This window comes from Mustela nivalis (assembly GCF_964662115.1).
Source record: "Mustela nivalis genome assembly, chromosome: 5".
Classification (NCBI taxonomy): domain Eukaryota; kingdom Metazoa; phylum Chordata; class Mammalia; order Carnivora; family Mustelidae; genus Mustela; species Mustela nivalis.
In genome coordinates this window covers 83,014,189-83,033,249 of record NC_139024.1, presented here as the reverse complement: position 1 = coordinate 83,033,249, position 19,061 = coordinate 83,014,189, and the positions used below count along the sequence as shown (strand labels likewise).

The 19,061-nt window shown below is 45.5% G+C and overlaps 1 protein-coding gene across 6 annotated transcripts in view; it reads right to left on the bottom strand.

Annotated features, from left to right (window-relative positions):
• Positions 1–5,582: 5,582 nt before the first annotated feature.
• LOC309865655 (bombesin receptor-activated protein C6orf89 homolog) overlaps positions 5,583–19,061 on the bottom strand; it is a 48,290-nt gene continuing 34,811 nt past the window's right edge. For all 6 annotated transcript variants that reach the window (XM_082732236.1, XM_082732239.1, XM_082732238.1 and 3 more), the window contains 5 exons: positions 18,713–18,867; positions 18,438–18,577; positions 17,029–17,158; positions 14,045–14,168; positions 5,583–11,204 (listed from right to left, as the gene is read on the bottom strand). In XM_082732236.1, coding sequence (XP_082588362.1) covers positions 11,110–11,204; positions 14,045–14,168; positions 17,029–17,158; positions 18,438–18,577; positions 18,713–18,867 — 644 coding nt within the window. In that variant the 3' untranslated portion in view covers positions 5,583–11,109. The remainder of the gene's footprint in view (positions 11,205–14,044; positions 14,169–17,028; positions 17,159–18,437; positions 18,578–18,712; positions 18,868–19,061) is intronic.

Sequence of the window (19,061 nt, the reverse complement as noted above, 5' to 3'; positions counted from 1 at the left end):
TTTTATTTCTTTATCTTTAGAGAGAGAGATGTGAGCAGGGGGAAGGTCAGAATCCTCAGACTCCCCACTGAGCATGGAGCCCAATTAGAAAATCTTAGTAAAAATCATTCCAGTTTCTTGGGATGCCTGGGTGGCTCAGTCGGTTGGGCGTCTGCCTTCAGCTTGTGTTGTGGTCCCAGGGTCCTGGGATCGAGTCCTACATGAGGATCCCTGCTCAGTGGGGCGCCTGCTTCTCCCTCTGCCTGATGCTCCCTCAGCTTGTACTCTCTCTCTCCATCTCTGAGAAATAAATAAAAAAATCTTTTAAAAAATCATTGAAGTTTTTTTTTTTTTTTTAAGATTCAAACTTTTTTTCTGAAGATTTTATTTGACAGAGATAGAGAGCACAAGTAGGCAGAATGGCAGTCAGAAGGAGAGGGAGAAGCAGGCTCTCCATGGAGCAGGGAGGCCAATGCAGGACTTGGTCCCAGGACCCTGGGATCATGACCGGAGCTGAAGACAGCTGCTTAACCAACTGAGCCTCCCAGGCATCCAACACATCCTTATGGTTTCTTGATGTTTCTCATAATCTTAACTTCAGAGAGACCTTTTAGGAACTAACATTTTTTTGTGGAGAAGAAATGCCTACTTCAGCTTCTTTTTTCTTCTGTTAGATTCACATAAAATTTTTATTCTTTAAATAGCATGGCTAGTTCCATTTTAATAAAAGCATTTCTATCTCACCTAGCTAGAAGCATCCTAGGGATGCCTTGAATACTGTTTATCTAATGTTACTAATTATCTCTGGGTGGATATTTGCATATGATCATGTGAATTATCTTCAATTCTGTGTAAGAAGAATGTATCACTTTGACAAAAATAATAAAGTCATTATTCTGGAAAAAATGAGTGATAAAATATGTCTTCAACACGGTGTCTGGAGGCTTGTCAGTTGGTGTTATTAAGAAAGCCTAAAGGACATGTGTCATGTTGGAGGAATGTGCACTACTAAGCTGGAATTCAAACTGAGCAATAGAAAGGACATACCGAAGTTCACAAATATTATCATGGGATAGGAATTATAACTTCAAACTAACAGCAACCCAGATGCAACTTGATCTACAGATTCCACATGACCCCAACCAAAATGTCAGCGTTATTTTGTGGACACTGGCAAATTGATTCCAAAGTTTTGTTAAGATTTTTTTTTTTTTTAAAGTAACCTATGCATCCAATGTGGGGCTTGAACCTGCTACCCCAAAACCAAGAGTCACATGCTTTACTGACTGAGCCAGCCAGGTGTCCCTGATTCGAAAATTTATATGGAGAGGCAAAGGGTCCAGACTCGCCAACACAGTATTGAAAAAGCACAAAGTCAGAAAACTGACACCACCTGACTTCAAGACTCAGTAGAAAGCTGCAGTGATCAAAACAGTGTGGTATTGGCAAAAGAATAAGAGAAACGACTAACAGAATCAACAGAGAGGCCAGAATAGACTCATATGAATATAGGCAGCTGGTCTCCAACACAGGGGCAAAGACAATACAATAAAGTGAGAATTTTCTCAAAAAATGGTGTTGAAATAACCAGACATCCACATGCAAAAAAAGGAATCTAAACAGACCTTACACCCTTCAGAAAAACAGGTCCTACACCTAAATGTATAACACACAATTATACAACTCCTAGAAGGTAACATATGAGAGAATTTAGATGACCCGGGGTACAGTGAGGACTCTGTGTACACCAGAGGCATGATCCATGAGAGACACAATTGAGAAGCTAGACTTTATTAAAATGTAAAATTTCTGTAGTACAGAAAGCAAGGTCAAGAGAATGCAGAAAAACCACTGAGTGGGAGAAAGTTTCTAAAAGATACATCTGGGGGTGCCTGGGTTGCTTGGTCGGTTAAACATCTGACTCTTGGTATCAGCTTGGGTCTTGATCTCAGGGTCATGAGTTCAAGCCCTGCATTGGGCTCTACTCTGCCTAGAGCATACATGAAGGCATGAATGAATGAATCAATCAATCAATGGACTGTTATCCAAAATATACAAAGAACTCTTAATAACCAACAGTAAGAAAACAAACAACCTGATTACAAAGTGGGCCAAAGACCTGAATGGACACCTCAGCGAAGAAGCTAGAGATGGGAAGCAAGCATATGAAATGATGTTCAACATCATCTGTCACAGGAAATTGTAAATTAAGACAACAAGGAGATTTCACTACATAACTCTTAGAATGGCCCAGATCTGGAACACTGACAACACCAAAGGCCGGTGAGGGTGTGGTATAACAGGAACACTCATTCATTACTGGTGGGAATGCAAAATGGTACAGCCATTTTGGGAATGTTTGGCAGTTTCCTATAAAACTAAACATTTCTCTTACCATATGATCCATTCTTCATGCTTCTTTAGGTATTTATCTGACAGAATTGAAAACTATGTCCATGCGAAGAGATGCACACAGATGTTTACAGCAGCTTTATTTACAATTGCCAAATCTTCAAAGCAACTAAGATGTCCTTCAGTAGGTGAATGGATAAATGAACCCTAGTACATCCAGACAATGGATAATCATTCAGCACTAAAAAAAAGTGATCTATTGAACCATGAAGACATGGAGGAAACTAAAATGCATTTTACTAAGTAAAAGGAACTAATTTGGAAAGCCTATATACTGTGTAAATCGAACTATCTGATATCCTGGAAAAGGCAAAACTTTGGAGACAGCAAAAAGATCAGTGGTTGCTGGGGGTTAGCAGGGGGGAGGGATGAATAGGAAGAGCCTAGAGGATTTTTAAATCCTCCGACAATGAAACTATTGTTTGATTCTATAGTGGTGAATACATGTAATTATACATTTGTCCAAACCCATAAAATGTATAACACCAAGAGAACCCTAATGTAAACTGTGGACTTTGGGTGATAAAGATGTGTCAACATAGGTTCATCAATTCTAACAAATGTACCACTCTCACCAGTAGTGAGGGAGGCTGTATTGGCAGGGTTGGGGTGGGCGGAGGGGGGCAGACAGAAGGTTTATAGGAACTCTTTCTGCTCAAATTTGCTGTGAACCTTAAAGTGCTCTAAAAAATTAAGTTTTGTGAGTAAAAAAAAAAAAAAGAAAGAAAAACCAGCCTAGATGTTTCCAGGAATCAGAGATGGTTGAGTAGAGGTGAGGCACCGTGAAGGAGCAGTGGAATGAGACTAGAGGGGATGGCCGGGACGTACGTATCATGTGGGTAATGGAGTCATGGAGGAATGCTGAGTGAGGAAGGGGCACGTGCTTTAGCAAGGGCACTGTGGCAGCTCTGTGGATGGTGAATGGAGAGGGTGGGATGTGCATGGGAAACAAGCAACTACCGGCAGAGTCTAGGTAGGAGTAGAACAGCAAGGCTCTAAACCAAGACCGTGGCAGTGCAGCTGGATAGGCAACAGGAGGCAGAACTCTCCAGACCTTGGTCCTGATCAGAAGCAGAGGCTGAGAGAAAAGACAGGAGCCCTCCGAGGCTGCTACAGTCGTTCTGGACACAGGGAAGTAGGGGCGCTTCAGGAATGGAATGAGCTTGTGACACTCAGGTGTACAAATTAGGACTCAGGCAGGAAGTGTGGGCTGCACACGTAGGTTGGAGAGGACTTGGCCCTGGGTGAAGAGGACAACATGGAGTCTAGATCTTGCAGAGAGAGTATCTCTCCCAGGGAGTGTGAAGAGAGGAGAGTTCAAGGCAGGACCAGTAAGGGAGCCCAGCATTTTGGAGACTGGCAGAAGAAAATGCTACAAAGGAGACAGAAGTGGAAAACAGAAGGTTCGAGAAGGGAGTCTCAAAGAAGCCAAGGGAAGGAGATGTTTTCTCTGAGTCAGTGTCAAGTGCTAAAGAGAGAAGGGGACTGAAAACTAGTGACTTGGTCACCTATCCACATCCAATTAAGGCCTCCCCACTTTTTTCTTGAAGTCGAGCTTTCAAGTAGGTAAATGAATAGCACTGTGGAATGTGACAATTTTTGAAAAAATTTTAAAAGATTTGTCAGAGAGAGCGAGCAAGAGAGAGCACAAGCAGGGAGAGCCATATGCAGAGGGAGAAGCAGGTTCCCCACTGAGCAAGGAGCCTAATGTGGGACTCAATCCCTGGACTTTGGGATCATGACCTGAGTCGAAGGCAGATGCTTAACTGCCTGAGCCACTCAGCCACCCCGGAGTTTTGAATTTTTGAAGAACATATATTAGCTGGAGCAAAGAAGGATGAATATACATTTTGTAAAAGAACAAGTTTTTTTCTTTTTTTAAAAGATTTTATTTATTTATTTATAAATAAATAAAGACAGAGACACACAGTGAGAGACACAGTGAGAGAGGGAACACAAGCTGGGGGAGTGGGAGAGGGAGAAGTAAACTTCCCGCTGAGCAGGGAGCCCGATGTAGGACTCGATCCCAGGACTCTAGGATCATGACCCGAGCTGAAGGCAGACGCTTAAAGACTGAGCCACCCAGGTGCCCCCTAAAAACAAAGTGTTTTTTAAAACTAACTCCAAACTTCTTGACTTATAATTCAAATAATCATTGAGCAGGATGTAACTTAGCCTCAATAAGAGAACTGTGGAATAAATGATGGCATATCCACATCACTAAAAAGAAAGGATTAGAGCTGTGCCAGCTGACTAAAGAGAACTCTGGGAGGTACTGAGTAAGCAAAGCAAGAAATGGAGTGTCTGTAATATGATTGGATTTTTGATAAAGCAATGATAAAAATCTTGATTTTGATGATAATTAGAGAGCATGGAAGAAACTGTGAAAAGACACACAGGAAGGGGGCGAGCAATGTGGGGGAGAGGGCGAAGTCCACAACAAGCAGTGCAGGAAAGTAAGGACATTAAGCAGCATGTAATGTAAGAATTTTTTTTTTTTTAGATTTAGAGGAAAAGAGAGAGCACATGAGTGGGAGGAGCAGAGGGCGAATGACAGAGGATGTCAAGCAGACTCTGCGCTGAGCATGGAGCCTGATGTGGGGCTTGATCCCACGACCCAGAGATCAGACCTGAGCTGAAGCCAAAAGTTGGACACTCAACTGACTGCGTCACCCAGGAGCCCCATGAAATAGTCCTAGTCATGCATTTATATAAAGCTTGTATGTGGTTAAAAAAGAAATCACACAAAAAATGTGAACACAACAAAATGACTTAACTTAAACCTGCACTATAAGGTTAACTGAATGCCAAGAGTGGTCCTGATCAGTGGCAGCTGGCTCCCGTGGGCTAGCAGGGGCCTGGCTGATCTCCCTCGAGAACCAAGGACATCCAGAGGGGAGGTGACACTGTGATGGCATCTGGATCATATGCAGCTGGCTGGGGAGACAGAAAAAGGCACCCAGGGTCTCATTTGATTTCTGGGCAAAGTGCAGGGATAGGAAGAAAAGAGAAATCTGGGAAAGTTGGGAGAGAATGTTAGAGAGGACCGGGGTCATCAGGGACAGGTGACGGGGAGGCTCCCAAAGGCACCTCAGGGCTGCCTAATGAGTACGATGTGGCTAGATGTCTCCTGAGTTATGGGGGAAGAGAAATCTGGAAATTTAAGAATGACACCAAGTATAGGAAAGTTCTTATCAACCAACATACACAATTTTAATTGCAAAAGTAAGAGCTTTCATTACGTAAAACTTTAATTTACATACATTCTTTACATGGCAGAAGTCTTTACAAGTTTGTAGTACATTAAGTAACCATCAACATTCTGCACCGAACACATATTAGAACAGCACACATGCGCGGTTGGGACAGGTATCCGTCTCCCTCTGCCTGTCAGGACCTTCCCTGGTTCCCTGAAGATGCACAGCAGCTATCCCAAGGCCTATCCCTGGGCAGGGAAGAGGCTGAGCAGGAGTTGCTGGCTTAGCTCTACCCTCCAGTCTGCTCCCCCAGCCTAGGCACCTGTTACTGACCTTTCTGCAGGAGAAAGGGAAGAGATCACAGCTGGCATGTTTCTGAGGGGGGACACTATGAGAAATAATTTGGGGGCAAAGTTGCCGGTCATGATGAGACTAGGGGCTTGGGAATGCCTTGTGTCTGTCTGAGCCTGTCATGAATTCTTGTGGGCAAGAGCTTGATCCTGAAAGGGCCAAAAGTGTCCTGAGGGGCTAGAGTTTGGAGGCTGGGACACAGCTGATCTTTGAGTAAAGGTGGCTTCACAGGGTGACCTCCCCTATCCCACAGAGCTGTTGTGAGGAAATGTAAATAAAGTTTGGCACACCCTGATGGCCTGACTCCCCAGTTTCTGTCTGACTCTAGTCTGGTTTCCCTTCTCTGCTCAGGTGTCTGCAGCTGGAGCTCACGCTTGGATCCACGCCGACTAAAAGACACACAAAGTGGAGGGGGAGTGGTATCCAGCTCAGCCCCAGTCCCACCATGTCTGGACGGTTCCAGGCCTACTCTAGGAGTTACATAATATTTATTCTCTCCACTCTTCTGAAAAGCTCTGGACATTTCCCAGTCTCTGGAGAGAGGAAAATGACAGATGTACTTAGCTCTAATGCTTAAATTATGCAGGGCAGGGAAACCAGACACTAAGGGACCTGGACGAGAGACAAGCTGGCTGGATAGTTTCTCACCAAGGCCAGCGCATAAAACCATACTGTGTCCAAGGGTGGGCCGACTTGGGTGTGGTGCACAACAGGGGAGCACCTGTCCATCTTCTTGGAGATGCTTTTGTGGAAGCTGCTTCTTTGGGAAGATATCGGGAGACTGGGGGTGGGGAGGCTGGGGAGACGCATGCTGATGGTGACACAGCATTATATCCAGAGCCTCCCATTTTTCATTCGCTACAGGGTCATCCCCATAAGCACTGGCCCCTTCCTGGCCTCCTGGTCCCAACACCTGTCGGCGCTGTGTACAACATGCGTAGCTCCAAACACAGAAAGAATCCCAATCTAAAATGCCACTTAAACCAATACTGCACTGTATGTTAACCCAAATTTAAAATTTTAAAAAAGGGGGGAAATGCCATCTAAAGCACATTCTGCATTGCTTTCCTTTGACAAGTTTTAGTCAGGGATGGGTTACCACTTAAAGCTATTGAGTGTGAACTTGTGAACTCAGGAGAGTTTCTCCTCCATCACTAGGAGAGCTCAAAAGCCTAAAAGACCCTTCTGATTAAGAACTGATTCTCAAAAAGTCATGATCACTTCTCTTCATGCAACCAGAGAGCTCTGGCTCTTACCCCTACAACTTGGTCGCTTCCTGCAGGCAAGGATTAGGTGAAAAATGAACATTTGCTTTGGGCTTTTGAATAATGTTCATTATGGAAGCCACTGGTTAAGGAACAAACTCTCATCCCAGACTATATTAAAATGAGTGAGGCCATCAGTGGCAGCGAAGGAGACTGACAGTTTTTTGTTTTTTGGTTTTTTTTTAAAAGATTTTATTTATTTATTTGACAGACAGAGATCACAAGTAGGCAGAGAGGCAGGCAGAGAGAGAGAGAGAGAGGGAAGCAGGCTTCCTGCGGAGCAGAGAGCCCGATGCGCGGCTCAATCCCAGGACCCTGAGATCATGACCCGAGCTGAAGGCAGCAGCCCAAACCACTGAGCCACCCAGGCGCCCCAAGACTGACAGTTTTTTAAAAAACGAACTGCTCCTACACAGAGGCCTATGCTGGGTTTGGGAAGAAGGGATGAGAAAACGGAGAGCTGAAAAACAAGTGAGGTAAACTCTAAAGGGAGCCACAACTAGAACTGGGCAAAGTCCCTCTTCTGGTCACACATCTGGAAACATGTGTGATGGGAAAATGGCTGGACACAGTTGTGTTCCAGCCACGCTCACTCTAAAGAGTTTTCAAATGGGGAGGGAGAAAGTGAAAGGATTTTTATAAAAGTCATCTGGTTAGATCCTCTTTTGTTCCCTTTCTAAAACAATTTTGAAAACAAACCCTGAAGAGTTCCTGACTTGCTGACCCTACCCCGAGGTTCTCTTGACCCAGTGGGGACACACCCCAGGCAATTAAACCCACAAATTGGTTCTTGGGCACCAGGCTGTGCTGAGGCAGCGAAACTGAGTTGCAAAACCAACTACCTACTGACCAGCAGGTAACTGTTCTAAGCCCAGATTTTCCGAAAAATGAAGCTTTAACATTTACTTGACAGGACTAAGTAATGATTAAAGGAGACCACGGAGACTGAGGCCCTCTTAGAATGGACTGGACAAACATTACTATTCTTATCCTTAGAAAATGAGCCCAAACCTGCCCACTTTTTTTTTTTTAAGATTTTATTTATTTATTTGATATATATAGAGAGAGATCACAAGTAGCAGAGAGGGAGGGGGAAGCAGGCTCCCTGCTGAACAGAGAGCTCAATGCGGGGATCGATCCCAGGACTCCGAGACTATGACCTGAGCAGAAGGCAGAGGCTCAACCCACTAAGCCACCCAGGCGCCCCCATAACCTGCCCATTTCTTAAAACTGTTTTGTTTCTCACCAAATACGAAGATTCTGTTTGTTAATTTTTAGGATTTTATTGTTAAGTAATCTCTTCACCCAACATGGGTCTCGAACTTATAACCTGAGATCAAGAGTGGCATGCTTCCCCGACTGAGCTAGCCAGGTGCCCCTAGAGTCTATGCTCAAAACCATATTATTTTACTCCCTCCCTTCCCTAAAAAAATTGAGAGTGGGGAGAGGGTAAGTTCTGCCTCTTTTTATAAGCCTGAACAGGTATAATGTGTTACCAATATCGGACAAGTATACTTGCCCCCCACCCTTCCACCTCATCTTGATGACTCTTCTGCACACGGGGTGACATGGAGGGACTTCCGCCACTTCCCCAAAAAGCCGAGAGCTAGGTGAGCAGCACCCTCACACAAGGCCTCGGACTGCCAATTAGGCCATTCCTGAGGGAAGCCATTCCTGTATTCTGCTTGTCAGAACTGCCTTGAGAAGAAGGCAAATTACTTCTACGTATCCAGTAATTAAGAGGGGAAAACTCTCTTCAGAAAATTCCCCCCTTAACAGAAATTGACCTTCAACTCTGAACAGGATAGACTTTAAGTTTAGAGTAGGAAATGCATGAAAATCCCTGCTTCTTTGTTGCCACACCATTTTTTTGGTTGAACTGTAGACAGCTCAGGGGCTTAGGGGACTTTCCAGGAGAGACCTCAGAACAGCAACACATACAAGGGTTTCTCAGTTTTCAAAGTTTTGAGCTGAAGCGGATATTTTATGAACACTGAAGGTATGAAGGGCAGGAGTGAAATGGAGAAGGAACACAGGGTAATTCATAAAGACAAAACAGAAATCTCAGTCACCAAAAGTTTCTTTTTCTTCTAGGAAACCCTCTTGTTTGTTAACCCAAAGGGCCCAAACAAAGAAAATTCTGAAGAACTTGTTTACATATAATTCTTCTCCATGCGCAGCAGGGGTAAGGACACTGCAAAGGCCCTAAAAGCTTGCGCAAAGCTGGCCTCAAGATGATCCCTCTGAAATAAAACCTCTTAAATCATAACTGCTTAGCAGCATGACTTTTATATCTACAAAAAATTTTGTTTTGCCTGTATTAACCCACACAAGGCACAGACTTGTTTAAGGAAAAATTCCCTCAGGTACCATTTATCCTAATTTCACTCAAGTCCATAGAGGCCAATTAGTTCCACCCTGAGCTCTGTGAACCATTCTTGTCCTTTACAGGCCTACAAACAAGACTTTCAGTGCCTTGTTGATCCCCAACGCCACTCAGGAGATGTGCTAACAGAGAGCCCAGGGATAAGGTCCAAGGCCACCTCCAAGGATGCAGAGTAAGAACCCTGCAAGGAGTCACACCCCCTTCTCTCGCCACTGTCTGCCTCTGATCCACTCTGCCATGAAGCCTGTACTCATCTGATTCCTGCGATTCAGAACGAAGGGCCATAGTCAGGCTTTTTTCTTCAGCTTGGCGACAGCATGACTAGAGGCCAGGTATCAAAATAGCAGCATCAATAAAGGAATAAAGGGGGGAAAAAAGAGGAAGAAAAGTATGCCCTTATTTACACCATTTGATTAATACATATTAAAAGCACTTGGGAGAAAACAGTGATCATAGGGAATCACCCAACTGAAAGAACATAGCTTTATATTTTTACAAACGATAAAAATACCTCACCTTGTTTCCCAGGAGAAAGAAATGATTTCAAGACAGAGGATCCCAGAGTCGCACACCCAGCTGGCAAACACGTTGGGTCTGGAGTTCCTTCCCCAACCATATTACAACATCAGCTTGACACATCTGTAAAACATCTTCCCTGCAGAAAGCTGGACCCTAAAAGATCAAACCCGGGGAGGCACCCTCTCCCCAGGCCAGGACTCTAACTCATCCCCTCCGAAGACACTTGGTAAACCAACCCAGCTGACAGAAGCTGTGCCGCCTCAACAGTCCAGGGCTCTGGACCTGCCAGCGAGGGAGGACGGGGAGTCCAGCTTCTGCGAGCCAAGTGAGAAGGGGTGGGGGTGGGGGTAGGCCTAAGAACTTGATCAAATGGAGGCAAGTATTACCTTAGGAATTACCATTTCAATTATAATCACTGAAACTCCAAGAGTCAAGGACACTGGGAAAGCGGTGCTTTTCTTGAGTGCAATGAGATTACTTAATCCTGTTTCACGGATTCTAGATTCTGTGCTGCTGGGGAAACTGCAATGACTTCTTTAATCAGCCATGGCTTTCAACAGAAGTACAGGGTGGTGTGGCCAGGAAGAAAGGACAAGCAGGACCACCTGGTGAGGGACGGCTCTGAAGTCTGGACCTGCGGGCTGCCCTCTCTGTGGCCAGGGAGCCAGCAGAAGGGATCATGCCATGCAAGTAAGGGAAGGCACCAATCCTGTTTCCTGCTTGAGGGGCAGCCTCGAGGCTGCGGTTCCAAAAGGTGTGGAAGATAGAAGAGCCCAATCCCTCACAGGTAGGTACTGGCAAAGTCTTGGCCAAGCAACTAGGCTGGAAGAGTCGGGAGGGCCAGACTCTGGCCATGGCCTCCAGCATATGGTTGGCTCATACACGCATGCACAGGGCAGGTAACTAAGTGACCTTGGAAAGTGGTTTCATCATTTTTATTTCTCCCCTTTCAATCTGATCTTCAGCTCTCGAAGTTGTTCCTCTGTCCAGTTCTTGTTTCCTATAGTTCTGAGAGGGTGGTTCCATCACAGATGACCAAAGGCTGGACCCCTCTGGCTATCACGTAGACCTTCCAGTGTGTGGCACCGGCATAACCTTATAGAGAAAGAGCAATAGGACAGCAGGTAAATGTCAGGGACCAGGCACACCTGTGGGCAGGAGCAAGGCAGGTCTGCCTCGAGTAACACCCCTAGTGCTCGGGCCTCTGTGCAAACTGACATCCGGCAGGAGTCACTGTGAACCAAAGTGCCTCCTTGCCACCACCTGCTGGGGGAACGAGGACTCAGTTCAACAGGTTTAAAAGGACAGGATGTACCAAATGAGGTTGGAGCTGGGCATCAATTCTCAGGCCCATGTCATCTTTATCAGCAAGAAGACAGGATGAATTCCGAGGGGGAGCAGGACCCCCCCAGTTCAATTTTCCTCCTGTGATCTCTAACACTGTCTCATGATAGAACTTCCAGATTAGCTCAAACCAGCATGTCCTAAATCATGTTCTGCAAACAGCATCGGCCTGAAAGATAATCCAAGGGAAATGGGTTCCATGGTCAAGTCAGTCTGAGAAACCTAGGTTCCATCAAGGCTTCTGGAGCCTTTGGTACACTAACGTGTACTATGTAATGACAAGACAGACGGTTCCCAAAATTAAAGGACCCAAGAGCCCTATTTGCCAAGAGCCTTTCTAAGGGGCTCGTGCTCCCACCCCCAGGTCATGAGTGATCTGAAGAACTCTTCAGGAAACAGTGACCTGCTATAAACTTAAAAGCTTTAAAAACTTGAATACTTCAATAATCTCTAGAGTATGATGTACCTTACCTATCTTTAAACTGAGAGCACTGAACAGAATTCAACTTCTACTTGGTGACTCAAGAAAGGTCACCATGGGCAGTGACTCCTCAATCACAGCGGGCTCACCAATGTCAGCCTCTGAGGCCTGACCCCTATTTCATTCTTGAAAATGCTTCTCAGCACAGGTTTTCTGGTGACATGTGTCCCTGTCCCCTTCCCCTCAGCCTTCAGAGGACAACGCTTATTTTGTCGAAAACCAGAAAACCAGTGTGATTCTTAAGGGTCCCAAAGGTGCTGGAGATGCCCCCATCCTACAAGCAGCACTGAATTATTCCCCTTTGATGTCAGGTTCTGCTTTCCTGTCCTTGTCTTTATTTATGTATTTTTATAAAGACTTTACTTATTGAGAGAGAGAGACCACACACAAGCAGGGGGAGGGGCAAAGGGAGAGGGAGAAGCAGACTCTCTGCTAAGCAGGGAGCCTGATGTAGGACTCAACCCCAGGACCCTGGGATCATGACCTAGGCGAAGGCAGACGCTTAACCGACTGAGCCACCCAGGAGGCCCTCTTGTCCTTAACTGTGGCAGCTGCAGCCATGGCTTCTGTTTCTTCCACTGCTCAGAAGCCTGCTGACCTCCTTAACCCCCACCACCCCGTTCTTTTCCCAGACCTGCCCTCTTCCTTTGGTTCTAGTCAAGCCCCCATCCCTTTCCCACGTTGCTGTCCCGTGGCTGGCCTTTCATGGACACTACTACCCATAGGCCTCCTTTCCTTCCGGTCAGCAAATCAGCCAGTCAGAGCACAGCAGCTGATCACGCTCTGGATCTGAGGCTTTTCTGCACTACTCCCACCAGCCTTTGATGCTCAAAGCTTCTTTGGTCAATACCTGTTCCCCATTTATTCCTCTTAATTCTATAATTGGCATTCTAGATGTCTGTGGGCTCCAGAAACCTAAACTTTGGATAACTGAGATATTTCTGTAGTTGTCTGAACTGTCAGACTTCTGTAGAACAGAAGACAGAAGCTTTTTCAAACATCACTACACACTCAACCCCAAATGCCACACAGACTTGTGCAATAGTCCTGCCTCACGGAAGGGTCACCTCCACTACAGGAAAATAGCTTTAGAACAATTTCTACACAAAAATACTCTTTTTTGCAGTAATTCCCAAAGGCCAGGCCAGCTGTGCTCCATTATCAGTTAATGCTTAATTTGCACGTTCTTTTCATTTCTAAACTAAAACAAGTTATGTAACGTGGATTAAAGCTTGCCATAGTTTGTAGTCTAAACCCTACTTCCAAATGAGGGGAAGCAGGGACCAGGGTCTTCTGTGGAGGTAAAATGAAAAGGAATCAGTTGGGAAAACTAGCCTGGGCTCTGTCATGGGTGCTAAGCTTCCCCTAAGCTTCGTGAGACAGGAGGAACAGAGAGGGCAATTTTGACACTTGGTATTTGCTTCTGCCAAGAAAACTCTACCATCAAACTGATTGCTACGGACAGCAGTTGATTCAGACCTGTTTTCTTGGAACAGATTTTTAGAAAATAATGCACAGAACAGGTCACAGTTGGGAAATCATGGAGCCAAGGGTGAGTCATGACTGTGAAGGGGGGCCCTGGCTGTGGAAGCCACAGGGAAGGTAATACACCCCCACGGGGCTGTTGCCCTTGCACACTGCTTGTGTTGTTTTATGAGCAAAACAGGCACAGAAAGGGTTTCTTCGAATTTAGAATTGTACCTCCCCCTGGCCTGACTCTGTTGCAGAAGACACATAAAGCTCAATGCTTTGCTTAGCTGATGGGAACCTGGGATGGTCACCTCTCCTTTCTGGGGTCTCAAGCTCCTCATCTGAAAAATAAAGGATTGCTCTCAGTATTTTCTATAATGCATTCTAACTGGAAACTTCTAAGACCGACAGACACATCATGCATTCTAAATGTATATACAAGAAGGCATTTCTCTGTGCTACATTTCTTCTTTAGCCTAGTGTTCCACCTAAAGCATAAATATTGACTCTGTCCATAAAAGAAGGCTATTTTTGACTCTACCTAATTGAAACTTTGTGTCAATTCTCAAGATAGTTCTTGAGTTAAGAACTACAAAGATCCTGTGACTGACCTTGTCCCACCCGGGGCGGAGGCACCTACCAATATCCCCTGGCTCTAGGGGCATTGCTACCGACTGGCAGTGTCTTCGGCACTGGGCAGGAGGAATGAGCTGCAACATGGCCTCACCGCTGCCAACGATGAACAGGTCATGCATCCTATACATCTGGAAAGAAGGAAAAAAAACAAACAACAACAACAACAAAAAAAAAAACATGGGAGAAGGAAAAGGAAACAAAATAAAAACCAGTGGCACAGGAGATTAACATACAAATATTATATATATATATATTATATATATATATGTATCATATATATATATTATATATATATATATATTTTTTTATATATATGGCTCTGACTTTTCTAGCAGCCTGAGCAAAAAGCAAAAGAGAACCAATGACACCATTCACAATTATGTCCGAAGGATTAAAACAAACTAGTTTCTCCTAAACCTGGCTTCTCCTGGTATTGAGACCACGGACTCAGCGTCCCTATCTCCTGGTACTGAGATCTCTTCTGCGGGTTCTGCTAAAGAGACATCCTTAGCACCAGCCGCAATGCAGATCTAGCATGAGCTTCATAATTCACGGCTATTTCTCGCCACAGCTCCAAAGCAGGTAGAAGGCAAATCATCTATGTATGATTTAATAAGTCTAGGTGAGGCCAACACATACTGGTCAAAGTACACGACCTTCTGAGGGTCTGGTTGGATCCAGACTTTTCAGAGAAAGGGATGGCCTGCCTTTCCTTTGTGCAATGTTCCATGGAATATTACTTCTTACGGCCAGGGTCTGGAGGAGAACTGAGCAGCAAGAAGTTCAAGTTTACATTCTTGGGCAAGACCTGGGTGAGCAGGTATATCACACTACTGATGAAAAACTAATGGCAGTAAGAATGGCCTTAGATTTCAGACCCTCAGAAGGCAGCCAGGCTCCACGCCCCCACAGGAACGTTTCACTTGGGAGGGCAGAACTACTGCCACCAACAGGATGTGGGCCAGGTCTGGCTGTGAACCCTGGTGTTGATGTGGGCAAGGAGAAGAGACAAAGGGAGAGGTCAGGCTGGTCTTGCTCAGGCTTTTCTTCCTACCTAGATGGTGAGAGAAAACCCCTAGGGCCTCCTTTCCCTGTCCCCTCCAGGAAAAGGCTTTCTGTGCCCACAGAAAACAAGGATCTGAAGTCTGACTCTCTGGGCCACATCCCGGTTTTCTCTTCAGCACCGGGGCCCTCCAGAGCTTTGGATTGGGCCCTATCTTCTCCTGTCCCCAGCCCTGGTCTCTCTGTTGCGCCCACAGGCCCTGGCCAGAATGTTGTTTCCATGGCAACACCAGAGCCATTCAATTGCCAGAGTCGTGACAGGAGGAGGACTAAGGAGGACAAGTGGCTTATGACTGACTGGCAGAGGCCCAGACACCTGCAGTCTTGAAGAAATCCCAGGACACCAAACCCAGTGGATGTAGCTCTTTTTCATACAGGCCTGAGAGGGGGCAGGAACATGTGCCTCTACCCTCAGGATGGGAAGAAACAGACAACGGGATGGAGTGGGCCAGGCCCCAGGTGACACTGTAGACTGGGTGAAGTGGGCCTGGAAGCCAGGCTCTCATCTCTTTCCTCCAGTGCCTCTTACAATCGGATCTCCACTGCCCAATTTCTATTCCAAGACTGCCTCCACAGACATATGACTTTACCGGGCTGCAGGGCCCAGGGATGTGGACAACAGGGTGGAGTAACGAGGCTGTAGAGAAAGGAAAGCCTGGGCCAGGGCGGGGAGCAGATGCTCTAAGAAACCAGACTCTCAGGATTTCTGCCTCTTTGGACCACTCCCCTTCCCAAAACATGCTTGGGAACCACAGGATGACTCTGATAGGCATCTGAGTAACTTAGTATTTACCTTCTAGCTGGATCCTCTGTGTTCTTGTTAAGCAGACTGGTGAAATTAACTTCAGATTCAAGTGGGAAAACCAAGATAAAGATAAAAGCTCTCGCCCGGAATTATATCATAACTATGAAGATGAAATCATACTAGGGCCCTGAGTTCTAGCCGGGGACAGCAGAATAATCTTCTTTAAAATCTGAGGCAAGAGCCCAGCACCTCCACCCTAATGCTGGCAGACAGAAGTTCTTACTTCTAGACAAAATGATTGTTTTTATAGGCTTTGAAATTCCTTTACCACGATTCAGCAAATTTGGAGCCAAACAATAGTACTGGGAGGTTGAAAACATAAGCCAGAGTTGATAGGGGTCACAGTTTGGGAAATTTCATCCTATTAATTCTTCCAAACCAATCTAAACTCAAAAACCTTCCTCAGGAATGAGATTCAGCAAAAGAGCAATTCAGAGAAAAGTAAACAGACACAACACAAAACAGATGGCCCCAGAGAGGTAATGTGGGCTCTGGGTACTTGGCCGTGGACTAAGTAAGAAGTGTTGCTACCTAAACTGGTCTGCCTGCCTTGGGCACATCTGGCAACCCTTTCATCCCTAAACTTCTTAAGCTTTTTGCTTTTCAGGTTCTCTACCTGAAGATTCTCATTTGTTTATTTCTGGGGAACGCTAACCTGGGAATAGGGGGTGGGTGGGTAGAGCCCTCCTATTAACTTGCTGTGTCCTTGGGCAAATCACTGTCTCTGGGGCTCAGTGGCCCCATCCACAAAATGAGTAAGTTGAGCTGCTTACAGCTTTGTTGCTGTCTACTTTGAGGTAGGGAAGTCAAACTAACTGCATGCTTGGGTCCCTTTAAATTTCAGGATTTTATCTCCTAATGTAGAAAAGTAGATTGACCTCAGGTGTCAAGGGCAGGAAACAGATTTGCAAGGTAAGAAGACTTTCTGTAAGCACGTCTTCGTGGAAGGGTGGGCCACTGCAGGTCTCCTTGCTAGCAACAGATGGAGAGAACTTTAGATTATGTGGGTGTCCCTTCAATTCACCTTCTGAGTTGACATGCAGGGAAGCAAGGGATTATGACATCAGCCCAGGTGCCAAAAGAGGAAAACTCTAGACCCAAGTCTTCTCAAAGTGTCCTACCTTACTACCCACAATAGGTTCCGGTTGAAGAAGGAAGCACTTTTTTAAGGAGGCATCTTTTGGAAATGGCAGGTAGGTGAAAACAGGAAAAAACTCACGTAAAATGCGTGCTCTATTTAGAGGTCTTCTCCTGTAAAAGTTTGAAAGAGACAAAAGTAATTCAGCTGCGCAAGCCAGCCTCTATCTCCATGACTAACAGAGAGCTAAGCAAGGGTGGGAAAACTGTGGGCGGTGGGTTAACAGGGAAAAGTATCAGGACAATATCTTAAGTATTAGGTTCATGAAGAGGAGTCATGCCAAATCAATTAATTGTGACACGCACTGGTACACACGTAACTCCACGGCCGCAATTTGTACACGTGGGTGGGGTGTTTATGAAGTCCAGCTAAAACAACATATAGAGGAAGAAAATAAACAGTCCATTCATTCTATCTTGGAAAAGAGACTGAAGTAACTAACAGCAGGCCAGGCGGGAGAACAGAAGGGAGGAGGAGGAGGCAAAAATCACGAACTTTCTTCTAAGGTGGTATGGCATGCAGTGGGAAGCTGACTGGTTAAACCAGAGTATTCAACAGGCAAATGCAAATTTTTTAAAAAGACCAAAGCACTGAGAAATTATCTAACAAAAAGACCCCCCCCCCAAAAAAAAAGGCATTTTAATTCTCTTCTGGAATGGTTCTAGATGGAAACGGGCTTTCCTTTTTTTTTTTTTTTTTTTCTAGAGAGCAACCCTCACCCCAAGAAATGGACCATGTTTTCTTTTTTTTTAGATTTTACTTTTTATTTTTTTAGGAAGCGTGAGTGTGAGCAGGGAGAGGGGAAGAGGGAGAGAAGAAGACACCCTGATGAGCACGGAGCCGGATGGGAGGCTCAGTCTCAAGACCCAGAGATCATGACCTGAGCCGGTATCAAGAGCTGGACACTTAACTGACGCACCATCCAGGTGCCCCGACCGTGTCTTCTATAGGAAGGACAAAGGCAGGAAGAGGGAGACAGATCTGGGTTTTGAGCCTGGCTGGGTGACCTTAAGCAAGGTTCTTAACCTGATTCCCACTTCTGATCTGAAAAATGACCATGATAGTGCCTACTTCCAGAGCTATTATGAGCATCACCAATGAGCACCAGACGCTAAGCACTAAGGCACACAGCCTGGCACAAACGAGTGCCAGGAAATGAAGTTGGTCTTCTGTTTTTCATGCTTTCTCTCTAGCCCTCAACACTCAGGAAGCAGTCTGCATAAACACAAACACTAAACATGACTTCAGAAATAAATCAGGATGCTTTCATCTAACTTGAAGAGTGCTTACCCAGTGCGAGGCTAGGGAGGGTCTGGGTAGCCAGTACTGCTTGGACATCTGCTCAGCCCCCTTCCTACCGCATGCAGGCTAAGTGCCCTTTCCCACACTCACCACGGATAAGGAAATGGGAACCACCGGTCGGGAAAGCAGCGCCACCACTTGGTGAAAAACCCTTCGCTGAAACCTTCCGTGACCTCAGGGTACTGGCACAGAAGATGCTGAAGCTCCTTGGACAACAAGAGCTGTCCGGTCTTGGCAAGGCAGAAAACAAAAGAGGGACAAAAAAACAAAACAAAACATTCCTTCTCAGGTATGTCACAGAGCTTGATGCTTGTTAGCCATTAAATAAATAGCCTAGCAGTGGGAGAATGAGGCTTCTTGCTCACCTTGATCATCAGAGGATGGAGTCTCTCAAATTTCTTTGGGGTATCTTCCAAGAGCATTACCTTGAGGGGTAATTTCTGGGCACAGCCAGTGCAGTTGGCAGGGACAGGGTCCGACTCATTCTGCTCACAGCTGTTTGTCCACCAAGGGTCAAAATCTGAGCAAGGAAGGGATATGGAGAAGGCAGATACAGAAAGAACACAGCAGGTAAATCCTCAGCCTCAGCAACAAAAGGAAAAAGCAAAGATGTAATGATTTAAAAGCTAGGAGTGACCTCTGAAAAGGTACATATGGAATAAGTAGCCTCTGGTGAGGGAATAGAGGGCACGGGATAGGGGTGGGCAGGAGAGG